The following is a 21,960-nucleotide window of genomic DNA, read 5'->3' as shown; positions in this document are numbered from 1 at the left end:
AAAAAAAAGTTTGAGTAAGGTGGAGGGAGGGGAGGAAGTAGTACAATGTAGTAGGTGATAGATGAAACCAGGAGAGGGGGAGGTGTGAAGTAATGAGCTGGGAAATTGATTGGTGAAAAAAATAAAGGGCAGAAGAAGGGGGAATCTGATAGGAGAGGGTAGGAGATCATGAAAGAAAGGGAAGGGGGTGGAGCACCAGAGAGAGGTGATGGGTCGGGAAGGAGATGAAATGAGAGGGGGAGAATGGTAATGATGGGGGAGGGGGTCAATTACCCGAAGTTCGACAGATCAATGTTCATGCCATCAGGTTGGGGGCTATCCAGATGGAATATGAGGTGTTGCTCCTCCAGTCTGAGTGTAGCCTCGTCGCAGAGGTAGAGGTGGGCATGGACTGACATGTTGGAATGGGAATGGGAAATAGAATTGAAGTGAGTGGCCACCTGGAGATCCCGCTTTTTCTGACAGAAGGTGCTCGGTGAAGCGGTCTCCTAATCTAAGTAAGGTCTCACCGATATACAGAAGGCCACTCCGGAAGCATCACATACAGCAGATGACCCCAAAAGACTCCCAGGTGAATTGTCATCTCACCTCGAAGAACTTTTTTGGAGCCCTGAATAGGAGAAAGGGAGGAGGTGGAGGGGCAGTTATGGTACTTGTTCTGCTTGCAAGGATAAGTACCAGGAGGGAAATCAGTGGGGAGGGATGAATGGAAAGTGGGGAGGGGGAGGGGGAGGAGAGAAGAGGGGGAAAGCTGTGTTTCGTGGTGGGATCCCACTGGAGATGGTGGGAGAATTATATGCTGGATGTGGAAGATACTGGGGTGGTAGGTGAGGACCTTTTCTATGTTTATTTAAAAAGACCATGGAAAAAAATTCAAAGAAAGCCACAAGATTAATGCCCATTTTAATAACCTGTAGTTATCGCACAGACAGAAAGAACAAATGTTCTACTGTGGAAAAGTGATGACTTGAACTACATAGATTGACAATGGGACTAACTGATGAGCGTGTACACAAAACTATTTGACTTAGATTAGTTAAAACAAGAGGAGGTGTGCTTGTTTTAAGCAAGCACAGACCTGTTGTTAGATGACTGGAATATTTTTCTTTCAGAGCAGATCACAAATTTTTGGAATATGTTCTCAAACTCTGAAGATTTACTGGGAAGTTTGAAAAAGCAGCTGGATGAAACATTACTGTCTGTCATGTTCACTATTACTTCCAGAAATTCGTAAAAAAATTCCACAGCAATGAAGTGTTCCCAGTATGGGATTGGTAAAGTGAAGAAGAATTGAGCAATTTTATTTAATAAAATAATAGGACTGAATTTTTCATATAACATTGCAATATTTCACTCAACATTAAAAAAAAAGCTAAGAAATGATTATTGATTTCAGGACATTAAAAAAGGTATGAAGAAGCTCCACTACTCAAACGGTGAAGTAGTAGAAAAGGGTCTCCAGCCTTAAGTTCTTGGGAGTGAACATCACAGAGGAGCTCCCTTGGACCACCAACACCTCCTTATTAGCAGGTTAGGCTCAGTAGCACCTATACTATCTCAAGAGTTCAAGGACAGCAAATCAGTCCAAAAAGCTGCTGGTAAACCTTATCAATGTGTAATTAAGAACATACTGACCTACTGCATGATAGAATGGTGCACTAGCTACAACAAGATCAACCACAAAGCAGTATAGCAAGTGATCGAGACTGCACAGAACATCATTGGGTCACAACTACCAGACCAACTTGCGATGTGTCTATGGCATGCTTGCAAAATGGTGATGGACTCATCCCGACCAGGTAGTCCCCCTGTTCAATCTCCTACCATCTGGCAAGAGATACAGAAACACCTCTGCATGAACATCCAGACTTTTCCTCTGGGCCAAAGTGCAACTGAACAATGCCCAATTTTAGAGTTGTTTGTTCTTAATTCAGTTGTAACTTTAATGTCACTAAATAACGCAGACATTATTTTAAATGTGGTCATTGCGTTTTTCGTAATTGAATTGCCAGTGTGTAGTTTTGCACTAAATGGAGTAGCTCTGCAATGACAATAAACCTCTACCTAAGTACATTTTGTTCTCAGTTTTTCCTTCTTATCTTGGAAAAAGTGACATCAATAATACAGAACAGATTTTAAATGAAAACTTACAAAGGCCAATTTTGCAAGAGGTTAAAACCACAGGTACTCACAGTCCCCTATACAGACTTGCTAAGGTTTAGTAGCGCAGGAGGACTCACAAATGGCTTCAGGGGAGGAAATAGAAAGAACTACAAACAAATGTTATAACTTTGCCTGCATATTAGCCAGCTTGTAACATTAATTTTCAGAATTATCTTTTTATACATTTCACAATGTTACTATGTGGGTGTAGTACAACTTTAAATACAGTTGCAAGCAAAGTAAAGCCCCACTGGATGAAGTATTCCAGCATCATGCACAGAAAATTTGTTGATTTTAATTGTCCATGATTTAAAAAAAACCCAAGGTCACAACTGGAAAAATGTTTCCTTTCCCCACTGATAAAACATAAATTTTTGCACAACACAATTATGAAGTTATATTTTCAATCAGATTGCTCCAATTTAAAAGTGGAGGGGAATAGACTGGAAACAGGCAAATAAAAACACAAAATTACATTCACAAGAAAAACTACTTTAATTATTTCTTCCACAAATTTAAGTCAAAACTGATCTGTAATTGTCACAGCTTTCAATTTAGTCGAATCAACTTTTCTATATTTACAAAGTGCATTGCAAATTAATTTATTTAAATAATCAACAAAATGCTATGTTTTTGACGAGTTTTAATAAACATTGAAATGAAATAAAAATGTTAAAGAGTTTTTAAAAAAAGTCAAGATCAAGAAAATGGCTAAGTAATAAATTAGCAAATTAGTGGTCAACTTTCAGACCACGAACTTCCATGGCATTCCACTGAAAATGGCATTTGGAGCATTATTTATTTTGATGAGTACGTGCACAGAGCATAATTTCCAACACCACAAAAGGCATAAAACTCAAATATAATGTGTAGGGCTGCAATGAATGCCATATGGTCACAGACTAGTTAATGTTACCTCGTAGGTGTGCCTACTTCACATTGAGAAGGGTGAAATGATATATTTTGGTTGGCAGAATTGGAAGGCAATATGTACAAAATGGGTATGGAACTTCGAACCAGAGATGTGAATGCACATTGAAGAACATATGATTGCCAGGAAATCCTGCAGACCCTCTCGGCCTGAAACGTCGACTGTACCTCTTCCAAAAGCTACTGCCTGGCCTGCTGCGTTCACCAGCAACTTTGATGTGTGTTGTTTGAATTTCCAGCATCTGCAGAATTCCTGTTGTTTGAATGAAGTTATCCCCACTGGTTCAAGAGTCTGATGGTTGGGTATAACTGTTCCTGAACTTGGTGATATGGGTCCTAAGGCTCCTGTACCGCCTTCCTGACGGTAGCAGCAAGAAGAGAGCACAGTCTGGATGGTGGGGTCCTTGATGAAGGATTCTGCTTTCAACAGTGTTCCCTGTAAATGTTCTCAATGGTGGAGAGGGTTTTAGTGATGGAATGGACTGTATCCCCTTCTTTTGTAGGCTTTTCCATTCAACAGCATGACTGTTTCCATACCAGGCCATAATACAACCCAGTCAATATACTCTCCATTGCAAATCCATAGAAGTCTGTCAAAGTTTTAGATGTCATGCTGAGCCTTTGCAAACTTCTGAGGAAGTAAAGCTGCTGCCATGCTTTCTTCATTATGGCACTTACTTGCTGGATCCAGGACAGATCCTCTGAAATAACACCATGGAATTCAAAGTTGCTGACCCTCTCCACCTCTGATGAGGACCTCTGGCGCCCTCCTCCTGAAGTCAGAAATCAGCTGCTTGGTCTCGCTGATAGGAGGAGGTTGTTGCTGTAGCATCACTCAGTCAGACTTTCAATCTCCCTCCTTAATGTTGATTTGTCACCGCCTTTGATTTGGCACAGAAGTGGTGCCATCAGCAAACTCGAATATGGCATTGGAGCTGTGATTAGCCTCACAGACATAAGTAAGAAGCGAGTAGAGCAGGGGTCAAAACACATAGCCGGTGGTGCACTTGTGCTGATGGTGATTGTAGAGGTGATGTTGTTGCCAATCCAAACTATCGGAGGTCTACAAAGTGAGGAAACTGAAGATCCAGTTGCACAAGGAGATACTGAGGCCCAGGTCTTGAAACTTACTGATTAGTTTTGAGTGGATGATTGAGTGCTGAATAGTAGTCAATGAAGGGCATCCTGATGCATGTATTCTCACAGTCCAGATGCTCCAGGGTTGAGTGAAAAGCCAATGAAGTATCAGTTGCTGTTAACCTGTTGTGACAGTCTGCAAATTGAAGCGGATCCAAGTCACTTCTCAGATAGGAGTTGACCGACCTCTCAAAGCACCTTCACAGTGCATGTAAGTGCTACTGGATAATAGTCATTGAGGCAGGTTCAATCAGGTTGTTCAAAAATTAATACGATTGCTTAATTAAGAAGAAACTCTTTTCCAAGGAGAAAAAGTGTTACAGTAAAATTGAAAAAAATCAGTGGAACTAAATTAGTGCTCTTTCCGGAATTATCAGTCTTGATGGGTTGAATCACCTCCTCTCATATTGTAGCATTCTACAATACCAATGTCCTTTAAGAACAGAAATTTTCCTTAATGTACAGATCAAATAACTGACAAAAAAATTATGTAAATCCATGACGAAAAGTAGATGAGCGAGTTCCACAAGTTTGAATAGTACAATGTGTCTCAAGCCTTCATATTTTTTAGGTTTCCTTCCATCAGTAGCTAATTAGAATGAGTTCCTCACCACTGCTAAGTATAGACACTACTGCTTACAACTAACATTTAATTGCCTTTCCATACAATTGCTTCATCATTGTAAAGGAGTCCAGCAACTACCTATTTGAATGACAGCAAAATGAACCAGTGACAGAGCTCACACTTTGTGACAAGAAACAGAAACAGAACTGCTGCAAAATTGGAATGTTGATGTAAAGCCGGAAGAAATTCGAAAGTTGAAAGGCCCAGACAGAGTAAATGTGGAAAGGATGTTTCCCATGGTAGGAGAGTCTAGGACAAGAGGGCACAGCCTCAGGATAGAGGGGTGCCCTTAGATGCAGATAAATTTCTTTAGCCAAAGGGTGATGAATTTGTTGCCACATGCAGCTGTGGAGGCCAGGTTGTTGGGTGTACTTAAGGCAGAGATTGTTAGGTTCTTGATTGGACATGGCATCCAAGGTTATGGGGAGATAGCTGGAGAGTGGGGCTGAGGAGGGGAAAGAAGGCTCAGCCATGATTCAATGGCGGAGCAAACTTGATGGGCCAGAGGGTCTAATTCTGCTCCTATGTCTTTTGGTCTAAATCATACATTAACAGGCATATTCAAGGAAAATAGATATCACCAGCTCAGCAACAACTTCTCCCCTTCTACCATCAGGCTTGATTCAGATCTGCAAATTGGATAAACCCATTAATCCTGTACTATGTGTAATGATACATTAAAGTTAGAGGTTATATACAAAAGAACTTCAAAGAACAAACCACTTAAAGTTGGTTAAACTATAGCTCTAGGATTTCATATTGCATATGAACTCAACTGCTGAAGAGCAATTCAAGGCTTTTAGCTTCTTCCTTTCCAATCCTGGTGAAGGGTCTGGGCCTGAAACACTGACTAATTATTTCCCTCCACAGATGCTGCTTAACTTACTGAGTTCCACCAGCTTTTTGTTGGTGTTACCATAGAACTTGGAACAGTACACGATGTTGTGTTGAGCTTTTAAACTACTCAAAGAACAACCTAACTCTCCTCTCTCACATCACTTCTATTTCTCTTTCACTCATGTGCTTCTCTAACAATCTCTTGGCTGTCACTACCACCACCCCGGTAGTGTGTTCCATGCCCCTGCTGCTCTGTGTAGAAAAACTCTGAAATTTCTCCATACTTTCCTCCAAGAACTTCAGCTGCCACTTCACAACCCACGTCTACATCCAATCAATGCCCTGCAACACACTAACCATGTCAGCTGCAAACTTACTAACCCACCCTTCAACTTCAAAGTAAATTTTATTATCAAAGTACAAATATGTCACCATCTACAACCCTGAGATTCACTTTCCTGTGGGCACAATCAGCAGATCTATAGAATAGTAACTATAACAGGATCAATGAAAGATCAACCAGAGTGCAGAAGACAACAAACTGTGCAAATGCAGACAGAAGTAAGTAACATAAACATGAGATAATGAGACAAAGAGTCCTTAAAGTGAGATCACTGGGTAATGGGAACATCTCAATGCATGGGCAAGTGAGTGTAGTTATCCCTTTTTGTTCAAGACCCTGATAGTTGAGGGTAGTAACTGTTCTTGTACCTACTGGTGTGAGCCCTGAGGCCTCTTGTGCCTTCTACCTGATGGCAGCAGCAGAAAAGAGCATCAGAGTGGTGGTGATCTCTGATGACAGATACTGCTTTCCTACAACAGTGTTTCATGTAGATGAGCTCAATGGTTGGGAGGGATTTACCCATGACGCACTGGGCCAAATTCACTACCTTCTGAACACAGCTGCCAGTTGGTCAGCATGTCTTTAGTATGTGGCCAGGTACCCATCTGGTCCGGATGCTTTCCATGGATGGTCAGCATGTCTTTAGTATGTGGCGGCCAGGTACCCCGCCTGGTCCGGACGGATTCAACCTCCTGCAGGCAGCCGCACATCAGCTTCAGAAACTCAGAAAAAAGTTTCATCAGGAGACATGGGGGTTTGCAATGGTTCTTCCATGCTCTGATGGTCAAAAGTGAGCATAGAAGGCATTGAGTTCATCTGGAAGTGAAACCCTGCTGTCTCCTATATCACTTGATTTAGCTGTGGAGAAGGTGATAGCATTCAGTCCCTGTCACAGCTGTCTAGTATTCCTCGTTGATTCAAATTTGGTTTGGAATCTCCTTCGCCCATGAGATGGCTTTCAGGAGATCATGCTTCATCCAACTAATTTCTGAAAATCACAAACATTGCTTCATAAATTGTCTCATGCTGTGATTTCAACACATCACCAACTTCTATTGAGGTAGCAGGAAAACAAGAATAAAATGTAAATCAAAAGCTCAAATAACAAAACACTGAGGATTTCAAACCTCTTCCATTGCTTCAATTCTGCCAAAATCTTGCTCCTCATAACTTAACTCAAATGAAGTCCCAAACACCCTTATCTGGCCAACCAATTCAGGATCCTGATCACCCTAACTCTGAAGCTCCTCCATGAAATCCCCTCTTCCTTAATTTTTTGAAGGCCGACAAATCAGTAGTTCCCATACATTGTTACAAATATTTGCAGGAATATTTTTTATCAAGTATGACCAAATAACAATCATTGATTGCATAATTACTGATATCAATACAAATAAGTGCAATGCATAAAAGTCAAAGATTAACACAGCAACACACAGGAGAATGTAACATTCAGTAGGCTTTTAACGACACAGTATAATACTCATTTGAGATTATCTGCTCTCAGCTATTAATTATGAAAAGACAAACTAGAAACGTTAACTGAAATGTAATTTCTTAAAACATAAAATTACTTTAAAACAGCATTGTTTACATATTAAATGCTGTTGGAACACAGCAGGCCAGGCAGCATCTACAGGAAGAAGTACAGTCGACATTTCGGGCTGAGACCCTTCGTCAGGGTTAACTGAAAGAAGAGATAGTAAGAGATTTGAAAGTGGGAGGGGGAGGGGGAGATCTGAAAAGATAGGAGAAGACAGGAGGGGGAGGGATGAACCTAAGAAGTGGAAAGTTGATTGGCAAAAGAGATATAGTTCCCACCCTATCTCTTACAAAAATGCCATCCCCTTCTCGCAATTCCTCCGTCTCAGCCGCATCTGCTATCTGGTTGAGGCTTTTCATTCCAGGATGAAGGAGATTCTTCCCTCTTTAAAGAAAGGGGTTTCCCTTCCTCCACCATCAACTCTGCTCTCAAACGCATTTCCCCCATTTCACGCACATCTGCTCTCACCCCATCTTCCCGCCACCCAACTAGGGATAGGGTCCCATTGTCTTCACCTACCACCCCACCAGCCTCCAGGTCTAACATATAATTTTCCTGTAACTTCCGCCACCTCCAACGGGATCCCACCACTAAGCACATCTTCCCCCCCCCCTTCTGCTTTCCACAGGGATCGCTCCCTACGCGATTCCTTGCCCCATGCCTTCCCACCGATCTCGCTCCCGGCACTTATCCTTGTAAGTGGAACAAGTGCTACACCTGCCCTTACACTTCCTCCCTCACCACCATTCAGGGCCACAGACAGTCCTTCCAAGTAAGGTGACACTTCACCTGTGAGTCGGCTGGGGTGATATACTGCGTCAGGTGCTCCCGGTGTGGCCTTCTATATATTGGTGAGACCCGATGCAGACTGGGAGACCACCTTGCTGAACACGTATGCTCTGTCCGCCAGAGAAAGCAGGATCTCCCAGTGGCCACACATTTTAATTCCACGTCCCATTCCCATTCTGATATGTCAATCCATGGCCTCCTCTACTGTCAAGATGAAGCCACACTCAGGTTGGAGGAACAACACCTTATATTCCGTCTGGGTCACCTCCAACCTGATGGCGTGAACATTGACTTCTCTAACTTCTGTTAATGCCCCTCCTCCCCTTCTTGCCCCATCCCTTATTATTCCCCTTTTTCCCTCTCTCTGTCCCTCTCCCAATTACTCCTTGCCTTCTCTTCATCTTCTCCTAGGCTCCCCTCCCCCTTTCTTTCTTCCTAGGCCTCCTGTCCCATGATCCTCCCCCTTTTCCAGCTCTGTATCCCTTTTGCCGATCAACTTTCCAGCTCTTGGTTTCATCCCTCCCCCTCCTGTCTTCTCCTATTATTTTGGATCTCCCCCTCCCCCTTTCAAATCTCTTACTATCTCTTCTTTCAGTTAGTCCTGACAAAGGGTCTCGGCCCGAAACGTCGACTGTTTTTCTTCCTATATATACTGCCTGGCCTGCTGCGTTCCACCAGCATTTTGTGTGTTGCTTGAATTTCCAGCATCTGCAGATTTTCTCGTGTTTGTGTTGTTTACATATTATCATTATTTGTTCGATGATGACCACTTTTACTGAGTAAACTGGGATCATTTGTGTCTTCAATAAAGAAAGCATGTGATCACTTGTCAAGACCAAAAACAATAATTTTTGATCAGATATCAAGAAATTTCAGGACACATGTCTAAACGCTGCATGAAAGAGGAAGGTGTTTTTTGAAGAAGAATTTTAAAAATTGGAAGTAGTTTAAGGAGAAAATTCCAGAACAGGGCAAAGACGGCAGAACTGCCAATAGTGAAACAATTAAATAAGTTACTCACAAAAGAGGAAACAGTTAAATACTTGCATATTGAAGTAGTATACAGAAGTAGGAAGATCAAGCCACTTGGGAAACTTTGAAATCAAAGATTTGTATATCAAAATTCAAGTGTTTTCAAACAAGTACAAGTTAACAAATCAGAATGCTAAATGATAAACAAGACTTCAACAGTGTACATAGTGCAAAATTTGGATGGATACAACTTCATACAAGATGAAAGATGGCCTCGGAATATTCCAGTCTGGAGACAAAAATGTAAAAGCTGAGGATTCTGCTCCATCTCATTTGCTGCAGTGATGTAGTTGTTGTGATACTAGTGATGAAACAGATACTATAATGATAGATGGTCAGAAGTTCATTTTGGAGTTGAAAGCAACAGCAAGATGTCAAATTACCTGACTTATCATCAGATCACTATCTGGTTTAAAACAGTGATCTGGAAGTGGAGTTTATAGTCAGGGACAATAAATCTTCTTAATGATTTATATATTAGTCATTTTTGCTTTTCCAATATTGGATGTCAGAAATGAAATACTTGTGAGGGGTGACAGCGAGGGGGAAGCAAGTGCCTAAATGTCTTTTGGGATGGCTTCACCTAAGTAAAGGAAAAGTACAAAGGGAACAAAAAGGCATTGAAAGGCTCCAGAGTCTACAAAAGACAAGGTTTTGCAGGTGGTTTGCTGATCATGATTGAGCAATAGGGAATAAAACAAAATGAGGATAGTTCTTCTCAGCTAGAAAATGGCATGAAGGATACAAAAAAAAGCAAGGAGACTGGTGAATAGCCACAAAAAGTGCAATTTGTGATCTTAATAAAAAATCTTTTTCAATAAAGATTTATGGCCAAAAATTGTAAAGCAAGATTGGCATGACTTGAAGAGGTCACAATATAATTTTTCTTTGAAAAAAACTTATTGATGGCACAAGGTCCAGGACAGGTCCTTTGTGAAGAGGGAGATGACAACTGACTCAGGGTGAGCAGGGAACTGCTGGAGGGGCATTGGAAAATTGACTGAAGGAACGTTCAGCAAAATCAGCTCAAACATCTTCAATGTAATCCCTCAAATTTAAATTTGGCATTGTTACATCAATAAGCCTCTTCCCGACAATTCCCGAGCACAGCCCTCATTTGCAGTCTCTCAAAAACAAGGGGCACAGATGTTAATATTTTTGGCAAACTCACAACCATCCAGCAACAGATCCAGTTGGGCTATTTATTTGGATTATGCTTTCCATTGCTCAAAGTGCTGACAATTCAAAAGAATGGGAAAAATAACTTCTGGCATTTCAGTTCCACAACAAACCGTTGCCCACACCAACAAGCACAAGCAGTTTCTGGTTTTTAGTCAACAAGATCAAGACAATTTATTCAGATGCCTCTACTGAGCCCACTCCAATGTGCCACATCTCAAATCTCTTCATATTGCCTACTCCATATTCTAACACTTGTCATACCCTCTGAGCTTACTTTCTTCATGAGGCACACATCCAGTTTTTACAATACTAAGCATTCCAACCTATTGGCAGATCATACGTGCACTGAACATCACAACAACAAAAGCACAAAAAACAATTAGCAATGATTTAAATCTAGTCTCTCATTGCAAACTTGGGCTTCAAAGTTAAAAAAATACATTGTAAGCAACAAAGAATTCTAACCTGACACATTGACAGTACAGTGAATTAGACTTCTGTATGTTTTCATGTTAAATCATTACAAGAAAAAACACAAAAACAAAACAGAATTAGCAATCTATTTTCACTTCTCAAGGTCTTCATCTTTCCTGTACTTATGAAATGCACTCAGTGGTATCTGGCCAAATACGCTACTAGCAGAGTTCGGTCAATTTTTGCTCTCAGCCAATAGTTATGCAAAGGATGACAGAATTGGATACAGCCAAAATCTCACAGTACCATTCATCTCCCTGAACCAAACCTCATATCTCTGATAAGTCAATCTGACAAGTCTTTCAATCTTTCGTGACTTGTGAATCTGTGTATCTCAATCACGTCCATTCACCAATTGAGATAGGAGGAACACTCAATCTGTTGATACCAAGCTATAAGAATAAGTTCCTGTTCCAAATTTTTTTTAAGATTATGAGGACACTCAGCCGTCGTTTATTGTCATTTAGAAATGCATGCATTAAGAAATGATACAATGTTCCTCCAGAGTGATATCACAAAAAACAGGACAAACCAAAGACTAACACTGACAAGACCGCATAATTATAACATATAGTTACAGCAGTGCAAAGCAATACCATAATTTGATAAAGAACAGACCATGGGTATGGTAAAACAAAGTCTCAAAGTTCCGATCGACTCCTGATAGCCCCCGATAGCAGGCAGCAAAAGGGAGAAACTCTCCTTGCCATAAACCTCCAGGCGCCGACAACTGCCGATGCAGCACCCTGGAAGCACCCGACTACAGCTGACTCTGAGACTGTCTGAAAACTTCGAGCCTCTGACCAGCCCTCCAACACTGAGCACCACCTCTGCCGAGCGCCTTGACTTCGCCCCGGCCACCGAGCAACAAGCAAAGCCGAGAACTCAGGGCCTTCTCCTCTGGAGACTCTGGATCACACAGTAGCAGCGGCAGCAAAAAAGGCATTTCAGAAGTTTCTCCAGATGTTCCTCCATTCCCTTATGCCTGTCTCCATCAAATCAGGATTGTGCATGGCAACCTACTTGACAGATTACAGATATCATTCACCAAAGTGGCCGTTGCACGCTGCGTTGCACCGTCATCTTCTCCTCCTCATGCAGAAGTCTAAATTTCTTCATATTCTTAGAGATACAGCACAGTAACAATCCCTTCTGGCCCAACAAACCTATTCTCCCCAGTTATACTCATGTGACCAATTGACCTCTAACCCATACATTTTTAGAGTGTGGGAAGAAACGGAGCACCCAGAGAAAACCCACACGGTCATGGGGAGAATGTACAAACTGCAGAGAGAATTGAACCCTGATCATTGGCACTGAAAATCATTATGCTACCATGCCACATCTACAACTAAGGTTGCTGTTTCCTGCAGCTGCATTGTTTTTGGGTTTTGGGATGGAGGGATTATCAAATGAGGAGAGATTATACACACTGAGATTAAGCAGTTAAGGAGAACAAAACAAAAATAAAACAAGATTCTTATTTGGGGAATAAAAGCAGGCTGACATTGATTTCATAGCTTACTGTCTAATCGCAAAATATATCAGCTATTTGTACTGAGGCAAGGAGTTTGTCAACCTTAGAATTTACTGCCTTAGAAGTTGTAAAGACTAAATCCCCAAGCGCAATCGAGAAAGAGATCAAAACATTTATGGATATTAAAGGAATCAAGGAATTCAGAGTTAATGCAGGAAAGTGGCACAAAGGTAAAGATTTGTTATAATCTTATTAAATGACAGAACAGGTGCAAGAGGCTGAAAGATCTAGTCCAGTTTCTGTTTCCTCTGTTCCAATACACACACCACACTTCAGTGAACGGAGAAACAGATTTGGTTCTCACTGTTTCAGTTTTGTTGGTAATGCTACAGTCTTAAAAAGTTGAAATTATAAGTATTTTCCAATCAAACTGCTGCAGTAGTTTATCTCTTCTGTTTCTGGGAATGGATGAAGCAGGCCAGTCAGCCCTTTGAGCCTATCCTATAATTTAACACAATCTATCTCAATACCATCTTCCACTCCCCATTTACATCAATACATTTTGTGTCATCTCTCTCCTCACATACGTTCAGCAATTCTGTGGTCAAGAATACCACCATGAGTGAAGAAATCTCATCAGCTGAGGCCTCTTGACCTTTTGTTCTAGATTGCTCTGCCAGAGAAAACATCCTCCCTGTATTGACCTGCAAAGCATTAACTTTCAAAATTCTGATTCAGTATTTCTTCTGATTCCCCCAAATTCAAGTGCCACTTAGACCCAACCTCCCATCATTCGACAGTTCCCCTCATTCCAAAAGTCTCTTAGCTGAATCCTCACTGAACTCCCTCAACAGCAAGCAAGGGCACCGTAACTATATACCATACACCAGGTGTGATTTTACCAAACATCTGTATAATTGAACTAATACATGCCAGTCCCTGTGCTCTTCATACAATGGTCATAATACTATTTGTTCAAACTGTTTGCTGCAACTGCATGATTGCTTTCAGTAACTGGTATATAAGCATACCATAATCCCTTTTTACATCTGTTAAAACAATACTGCGCTTTTTCCTTACGGTAGTACAGAACTTCATGTTCATCCAACCTATACTGCATTTGCCACTCATTCAGTTTGTTGAAATTGCCTTAAAAATGTTTTGCGTTTGTTTCACAAATCACAATCCCAGCCATTGTCTTAATAATAAATTTAGAAAAAATTACATTTTGGATGCCACATCTAAATAACTGATAAATGTGGCTCACAGCAGCGTTTCAAGCACTGCTCCCCATAAGATCCCACCACTCAGCACCTCACATCCTGAAAAGCCCCAATTATTACTTCTCTGTTCCCTATCTGAATGAATTTTCAATTCTTTCCCATACATTACTCTCATCCATACGTTTTAATCTTGCACGCTAAGCTCATGCATAAGACTTTATGAAACATGTTCTGAAAATCCAAGTACACCATGGTTCAATTTTATCCATTTTACCAATTCTATCCACAAGAAATTCCAGCTCATGGCAATTAGGGCTACATGTTTTTCAATCCATGTTGAGTATGTCTAATCCCATTAACATATTACAAGCATCGTTATCACCTTCTTGATAGTAGACGGTTATATTTCCAGTTGTATTGATGTTTGGCTAACTGGTCTGTATTTCCCAAACTTCTCTCCATTATCTCATGACATTTGTCACCCTCAAATCTGCGGGAATGTTTCATAAACCATAGTATTTGGAAGAGGAGTTAAAATATCCATTCTTTTAATCTCTGCAAGGCCTCATCACATTTTATTAAAAAAAAGGGAAATATTCATCAAACTTAGTTCATGTATCTTTTCAGAAAACCCATCCCACCTCCCATCAGTGAGCCTCCTACTTCTCCTCCATGAACCTCCCTTACAGTCAACGACCTCCAGCACCCAAATACCCAGTTCCTCGGCCCCACCTGTTGCCCCTTCGCTCCTCTGTGACCACCTCCACCCCTCTCTTGTGACTCTGAAGCCCATTATGCTTCTTGCCCCATTGTTCCCTCCATCTCCCATCCATTAAGCCTCCCCTCTCTGTTCTTCTCCTTTTCTTGACCCCAACACCTCCCTGTCCCTGTACCCTGCTCCCTTCCACAACCTCTCTTCAGCACCCCTCCATGACCCTAGCATCTTCCTGTCCAGCTCTTTGTCCCTTCTTCCCATGATCTCTCTCAACATCTCCCCACAATCACTGGGACACACACCCCAAGCTCCTTGCTCCCTCTGTGACCTCCCACCATTCACCTTTCCAACAACCCCTGTCCAAATTGTTATCCCCTCCCCCCTACCCAATTCCTTGCCCTCTCTCCACTCTGTAACTTCCCTCCCTCTCCCCTCCATCATCATCACCACCACCCCCACCACCCTCTGTCCCACTTCTTGCCCCCTGTCCTCTCCATGGCTCCGACTACCCCTACCACTTGTACTGCTCCTTACACCTCTCCCCTCAATGAACCTTAGCATGACACTGACCAACACCTTGTCCCCTCTCCCCTCAGTAACCCATCCCCCCCCACTGATACCTCCTTGTTCCCTCTCCACTTCGTGACCTCGGTCCCCCGTCTCTCTTCGGTGACTCCCACCAGCTCCCGGTCCTTGTCTCCTCGGTAACCTTCCCTCTCCGGTCACCTCCCACTATTCCTGTCCTCAGTGACCCCCGCCCACACTAACCTGCCCACCTCCTACCTGGACAGGTGTTTGAGAATTTGCTTCTTGATAAGCCCAGCCATACTGCACCCGTTCCCGACCCCAGATCCGCCAAACCGGTCAGGCCTTCAGCATCTCCCCAAGGCCGCCAGCCATGACGCTCGGACGCCGGTTGTACTCTCCGTCTGCCGAGCAACCATAACGCCGCTGAAATGACCGCCCATTGCCGGCAAGATGGGCTGGGGAGGGCGCCGCAGAGACCGGTCCCCCGTTCGCCACCTGGTGGCCAGTGTCGGAACCCCGCCGCGATCGGCGAGGCAGACGCGTTCCCGGTGAGTTCATGCACGTATTTGTGGAGCTCTCTACATTGAAAGTATTTCACTTAACATCCTGTATTGACGATCACGGCTTTCCCCCCACATTCAAATCAGAAGACGCTTGCATGTAAAGTCTGTTGTGAACGACAATTTGTTGCCTTTCGACTTTGGGGATTGTGTCGTTTTGGCCAGTAAGGAAGGGACAGGGTAGTCTCAGAAGATCTGTGAATAAGCATCACAAACTTTGAGTTCCATTTGTCACGGTGTTTCAGGATGGTCAGCTGGACTCTGCTAGAGGTTACTAAACTCATTTGGATAACCTTGGGGATTGAAAAGAATCACTGCCGCCACGTGACAAAGTCGTTCGCGGCCCAGAGGTGGCTGCAATGTTTACTTGATAGGGTTGGCCTTAATATCTGACAATCAGTCAAAAATAATTTAACAATAAATTGTGCCAAGTTACTTTTGTTGAATCAGGCGTGTGAAAGGCAGTGTAAGCAAAACTGGCTGTAGATTTTAAAAAATCATATTGAGTAAACTTGAAGTGGTGAACAATTCAAAATGGAGGCCCAATCCCAGACCAGTTAGATCAGAAATGTTGGTGCTTTTACTCTGTGTAGGAGATTGCTTCAAAACAGGGCTATATATTTGTGTAATGCTGGAAAACTCACCAGCTGATCGATGACACTTTTAATAAAGTAAGAGTTCAGTCTAATGCCATCAGAGGTGAGGGGAAACCTTCACCAGAATTCAGGAGAAACAACTATAAAGTTGTTCAGAAAAATGCATTATTTTTTCTTTTTGTACTGCCTCGATATATGGGGTAATCTTGTATGAAGGACTTGCAAACAAAAGCTTCTCACTGTCTCCCTGTATGTATGACAATGATAAACCAATTAACAATGACATTGTAACTTTAATGAGTTCCTGGTGCATACAGATTTGTCAGCTGGAGACATAAAAGACAGCAGATGCTGCAATCCACTGCAACAAACAGTCTGCTGGAGACACCTAGCAGGAAAGCAAATCTTTTTTTTGGGGGGGGGGTAGTGAACGAACTGTCAGCACTTTGCATCAAAACCATGCATCAGGTCGGAGTCTTGATGTGAGGTTTTGACCCAAAACGCGGACAATTTCTTACTCTCCACCCCCCCCCAAACAGATGGTGCTCAATTTGCTGTGTTCCTCCAGCAGATTATTTGTCAACTAGTGAATGAACACATCTGGTGTGACTCAAGATCTAATATGCAAATAGGCAGGCAAGCTAGCTATACCAAAGGAAATGACCCCTAAAAATAGAAAGGAATTTCAGCAGGCAAAGAACAATTGAGTAAACATGATATATAGACAGAAAACAGCAGCACTGGCAGAAAAGCTTGGGTCATGTGAATGTAAGTGATGCAAATAGCCCATGCCCTGTTTCTGGAGGAACCACAGAGCTCTGGTGTCTCAGTAAAGATCAGCCAGATTTCTAATTGTAGAGAGCAAGGGCATACAGTTACTACAGTATTGGGAAGTCTGAACTGAGTACAGAAGGCTAAGTGCAGTGGGAGCAGTCAAGCTGTATCCCAATGGAAGGAAAGCACTTACATACCAAGCCACAGAAGGGAAGTTTACACAACAGTGTTGTAGAGAAACAATGTCAGGAGGACATTATACTTAGTATACTTCTTGCTGGTGTTGGTAAAAATATAAGTTTTAAGTAAAGATTATTCATCAAGTCATCAACTTGAATATTGACACAGATGCAGAGAATTTCTTTTGTGGGAATTCAGAATCAGGATTATTATCACTGGCATGTGACGTGAAATTTGTTAACTTAGCAGCAGCAGTTCAATGTAATACATAATCCAACAGAGAGAGAAAAAAAATAATAATAAAATAAAACATAATAAACAAATAAGTCAATTACGTATATTGAATAGATTTTTTAAAATGTGCAAAAACAGAAATACTGTATATTAAAAAAGGTGAGGTAGTGTCCAAAGCTTCAATATCCATTTAGGAATCGGATGGCAGAGAGGAAGAAGCTATTCCTGAATCGCTGAGTGTGTGCCTTCAGGCTTCTGTATCTCCTACCTGATGGTAACAGTGAGAAAAGGGAATGCCCTGGGTGCTGGAGGTCCTTAATAATGGATGCTGCCTTTCTGAGACACTGCTCCCTAAAGATGTCCTGGGTACTTTGTAGGCTAGTGCCCAAGTTGGAGCTGACTAGTTTTACAACCTTCTGCAACAACTTTTGGTCCTGTGCAGTAGCCCTCCATACCAGACAGTGATGCAGCCTGTCAGAATGTTCTCCACAGTACAACTATAAAAGTTTTTGAGTGTATTTGTTGACATGCCAAATCTCTTCAAACTCCTAATAAAGTATGTTCGGACCAGGTTAGATCCTCAGAGATCTTGACGCCCAGGAACTTGAAGCTGCTCACTCTCTCCACTTCTGATCCCTCTATGAGGATTGGTGTGTGTTCCTTCGTCTTACCCTTCCTGAAGTCCACAATCAGCTCTTTTGTCTTACTGACGTTGAGTGCCAGGTCATTGCTTTTTATTGATCTTTATAAATAAAAAGAAATACTTAAGTGCTTTTACTGGGATACAAAATGAGAACGTACCTTAGTGAGACCCTGAGAACATTAGAACAAGTGGAATGTGCATCCGAGGCAAAAGACAAGGCGACCAATTATTGCCGTTGACCATGCAAACAGACCAATTTGCTTGGAATGGTTGTGGCCGGATGGGAATAACATCGTTAGTGTGGATCCACTGTGACGTCTAAGGAAGTATCCAAAACAATAAACAGGCATATTGAAGGATCCCTAAATGAGATTGAAGTGCAGAAAGCTTATATACATGTGAAACAAAATACCAAAATGACTTATAGAATTAAACCAGTGCAACATTACATTGAAAGCTCAATTAAATAAGCTGAAGCCACACAGAATATTGGTGGCACCAAATGATTGGACAGTACTCATCATATCAGATAAGACTACATGGATTATGATGTTACACTTAACAAAACAGAAGATGACAGGAAATATCCCCATCCAGCTTATCAAGATTAGAACACTGGAATGACAACAGCAGTCATCACTAATTCAGTTTTCCCCATGTTTTTGAAAGGAATCAACATCTCTTAACAATGATCATCCATATGGGATTGTATTCATATACCAAGCTGCTTTGTATGATAAAATTACTGCTTAAAATATTTCAGGCACCAATGGATAAGATGTTGCAAGGCATCCAGCACTACCTGTGTAATCAAGACAGTAGTCCAATGTCAACAGCAAAAAGGATGGAGTCCTTAATGCACTTAAGAAAATGTTCAGAAGACTGCATCAATGTGAAGCAAAACTTAAAAGGGATTAAATGTCCATTTGTGAAAAAGGAAGTGATGTATTCAGTTTGAGAACACATTGGTTAAGGTGAAAGTTGATAACCATCAACAGAGGAAGGAAACCAAAATTTGTGAATCAAGCCCATTCATTTTTAGATGTTATCCAAGATCATGTCCAATTTGCCACGATGTTAACCCTGCTTCACCAACTTGCAAAGAGAGATGAGCCATGGTCGTGAGTAAAACTGACAAAAGCCCAAAGATCTGTTTGGGGAAAAAACTGCAGTGCATCAAATTTTGTGCTGAAGCATAAGCTTTGTGTGAAAACTTCCTCACAATCTTCCAAACTCTTGGGTTGGGCAAGCTTTAATCAACTGTTGCTTAAGCATTGTGAACACTGACTGTAAGTGAGAAAACTACACCCAGACAGAATTGGAACTGTTCAGTCATTTTTTACTGTGATGACTTTTCACATTAGATACTGAGCACAAGGTTTGGTTGGTTATTCTGAGACTAGAGTCAGCTATTCCCACAATAGCAGCATCAGAGATTCCTCCTGCCTCAATAAGACTGTGATATTGATTATAGAGAATTCAGACGTAATGCTCAGGTGACTACCTTGTCATTAAAAGGACACTACGTCACATTGAGCACAGAACAGAATAATGTCTACAGAGAACAAAAGATAATTTATCCCACTATCAAACTACAAATAGATTGAGCTACAGGAAAAGATCCTTGGTCTAAGTGTATGAATACAGATTAAGACAGCATGAAATCAGTGTCCCTTTCCCACCTTCATTTATGATAGTTTGATAATTGAATTCCTGCCAATTGCGCAGATATCCTGACCAAGAATCTTAAATAAATGACTAAGGTCCTGAATTCCTTATTTTGTGAAGAAATATCTTCACTTGAGATTGAGAGATTACAGTTACCTTGATGTACAATTCTCCTTTTGTCTCAAGCCAAATCCTATCTATACATACATGAGTGTGCCAGGGATCAGTCTGCTACAGGTTCAGTATGACACAACTTGACTGTCTTGGCTATCCTTCCTTTTGATATGAATATCTTTGTCTCTGAGAGATCTTACTTTTCAGATTAAATCCTCACTTGCCAAGTTGTTGACCTGCCAGAACTTCCAGAAAGTTTTGGGTTTTCACACCCTTCCTGCCTTGAGCAACTAGTGCTGAGCCCATTCCCCTCCTGTCTGGTATCTGTTTCAAAATGTAACAAAGCTACAATTGTAAATTACTGTGCAGGTCTTCAAATAGAACGTCAATGGGTATATACTATACATTACACTTCAGCAGGATTGAGTGAGGAGTATTTTCCATTGGAATTTCACATTGACATTGCGGATATCTAGGGTAGGTAAAATCTTCCCAGCATCTACTCTCTGTTTAACCTTTATTTTGATCGAATGTGTTATCAAGCACTGTCAAAGGAGTTAAACAGACCTTTATAACTTATGAAGAATTAATTCAACAGAGTTCCACACATTTTATGAGTCATAATATGATCATAGTTTTATTGAGCAACAAAAAAGAATCACAGTTTATTAGATAAGAAAGAAACTTGGTTAAACGATCTCTCCGTGTGTCCTCTCAGCTTGCATGTTTACAAAGCCTGCATTTTTCAAAGAACGCAATGGACTGCTACACTTTTGATCACTTTCTGAAAGTGTGGGTCACAAACTTTACTGAGCAGTGGATCAGCCATGTTAGTTTGGTACAATTAGCTTCTCTTTTTGCATGTATTGCTTCATTGGAGAAATTCTGAATGAAGATATGAAACTCTTTCATCTCGGATGTTATGTATTGTCAATTAAGATTGTAGAAAGTGGGGACACGGTAGTGGCACTGGAAATTTGAAAAAGTGATTATTGGAAGTATTTATTTATCATTTGCAGGTAGAATGTAAAACAGGCCCTTTCACGCCACCCAGCAACTCATCAATTTAACTCACAGGACAATTTACAATGACTAATTAATCTATTAACTGGTACATCATTTTACTGTGGAAGGAAACCAGAGCAGCCGGGGAAAACACACGAGCACACGGGGAAAACGTACAAACTTTCTCACAAAGGACACTGAAATTGAACTCCGAACTCCAAGACCCCAAGCTCTAGTACTACTGCTTTGGCACTGAGGTGCTCCATATTTAAATGAAGGCAGTGGCCTAGGATTTATCTCCTGGCCTGGCATTTGCAAATTTAAAGAAGACGTGACTGGTAGCCTGCAGAATGCAACCTCTCTTGGTGTGGGAGTAGCAAAAAAGTCCAATCCAGCTGATCTGTGTGGTTAGTACTGAATTAATTGGCAGCTAATTGAAATAGAACTTTCAGGCTTGTGTGCTATCAGAATATACACAAGATTGGAATTGTGATTTATCATGAATTTTATCACAAATATCAGATAATCTACAGTTTAGGTCATAGTTTGAATGATTTATGAAAGGGCAATAAAATAAAATGTTGTTTTACTTGTCCTTCCCATCCTTTTAACACATGTTAAGAAAGCATTGAAACACCCTGCACTGAAGCACTGAAGGTCAATCAAACATCACTGTGAAATGTCTTTCCTAGGCTGCAGGACAGAGCAATTTTCCAAAATTGAGTATAATCCTGCTGAAATATTACTGAATAATATACAGTTAAATCTCTTCATGCCTAATTTGGAACGGGAAGTGGACAAGAGGCAATTTGCACAGGGAAAGCATCACACTACATGACAAGGGGAGAAGAATTTCAGTCTGCATCCATGGGGAACAGAGGTTAGAAAGTATATGAATTATATACATCTGGATAGAAATTCACTAAAATCTGTGTTGACAACTAAAAGACTGCAAGAATGATGACATTTCTTGGTTAAGTCCAGCTGTAGGAGTAGTGCAGCTGGATTGGCACAATAGCACAACGAGCTCCTGCTCCCAGTGCAATTTGTGTGTTTTCCCTGCGTTTTTATGAGCATCCTCCCACATCCAAAAAATGTGTGGTTTGGTAGGTTAATTGGCCACAGTAAATTCCCCCGGTAAGCAACTGAGTGATAAAAATCTGTGAAAAAGTGGTGGGAATATGGGGA

The 21,960-nt window shown here is 41.4% G+C and overlaps 1 protein-coding gene across 1 annotated transcript in view; it reads right to left on the bottom strand.

Annotated features, from left to right (window-relative positions):
• The window catches only part of LOC140209897 (bridge-like lipid transfer protein family member 3A), a 162,356-nt gene extending 146,943 nt beyond the window's left edge, over positions 1-15,413 (bottom strand). The window contains exon 1 of the mRNA XM_072278540.1: positions 15,254-15,413. Coding sequence (XP_072134641.1) covers positions 15,254-15,297 — 44 coding nt within the window. The 5' untranslated portion in view covers positions 15,298-15,413. The remainder of the gene's footprint in view (positions 1-15,253) is intronic.
• Between the last annotated feature and the right edge of the window lie 6,547 nt (positions 15,414-21,960).

The sequence above is a fragment of the Mobula birostris genome, chromosome 14 (genome assembly GCF_030028105.1).
Source record: "Mobula birostris isolate sMobBir1 chromosome 14, sMobBir1.hap1, whole genome shotgun sequence".
Taxonomy (NCBI): Eukaryota; Metazoa; Chordata; class Chondrichthyes; order Myliobatiformes; family Myliobatidae; genus Mobula; species Mobula birostris.
Note: the sequence above shows the minus strand (reverse complement) of the source record. Positions and strands in the feature narration are given on the sequence as shown.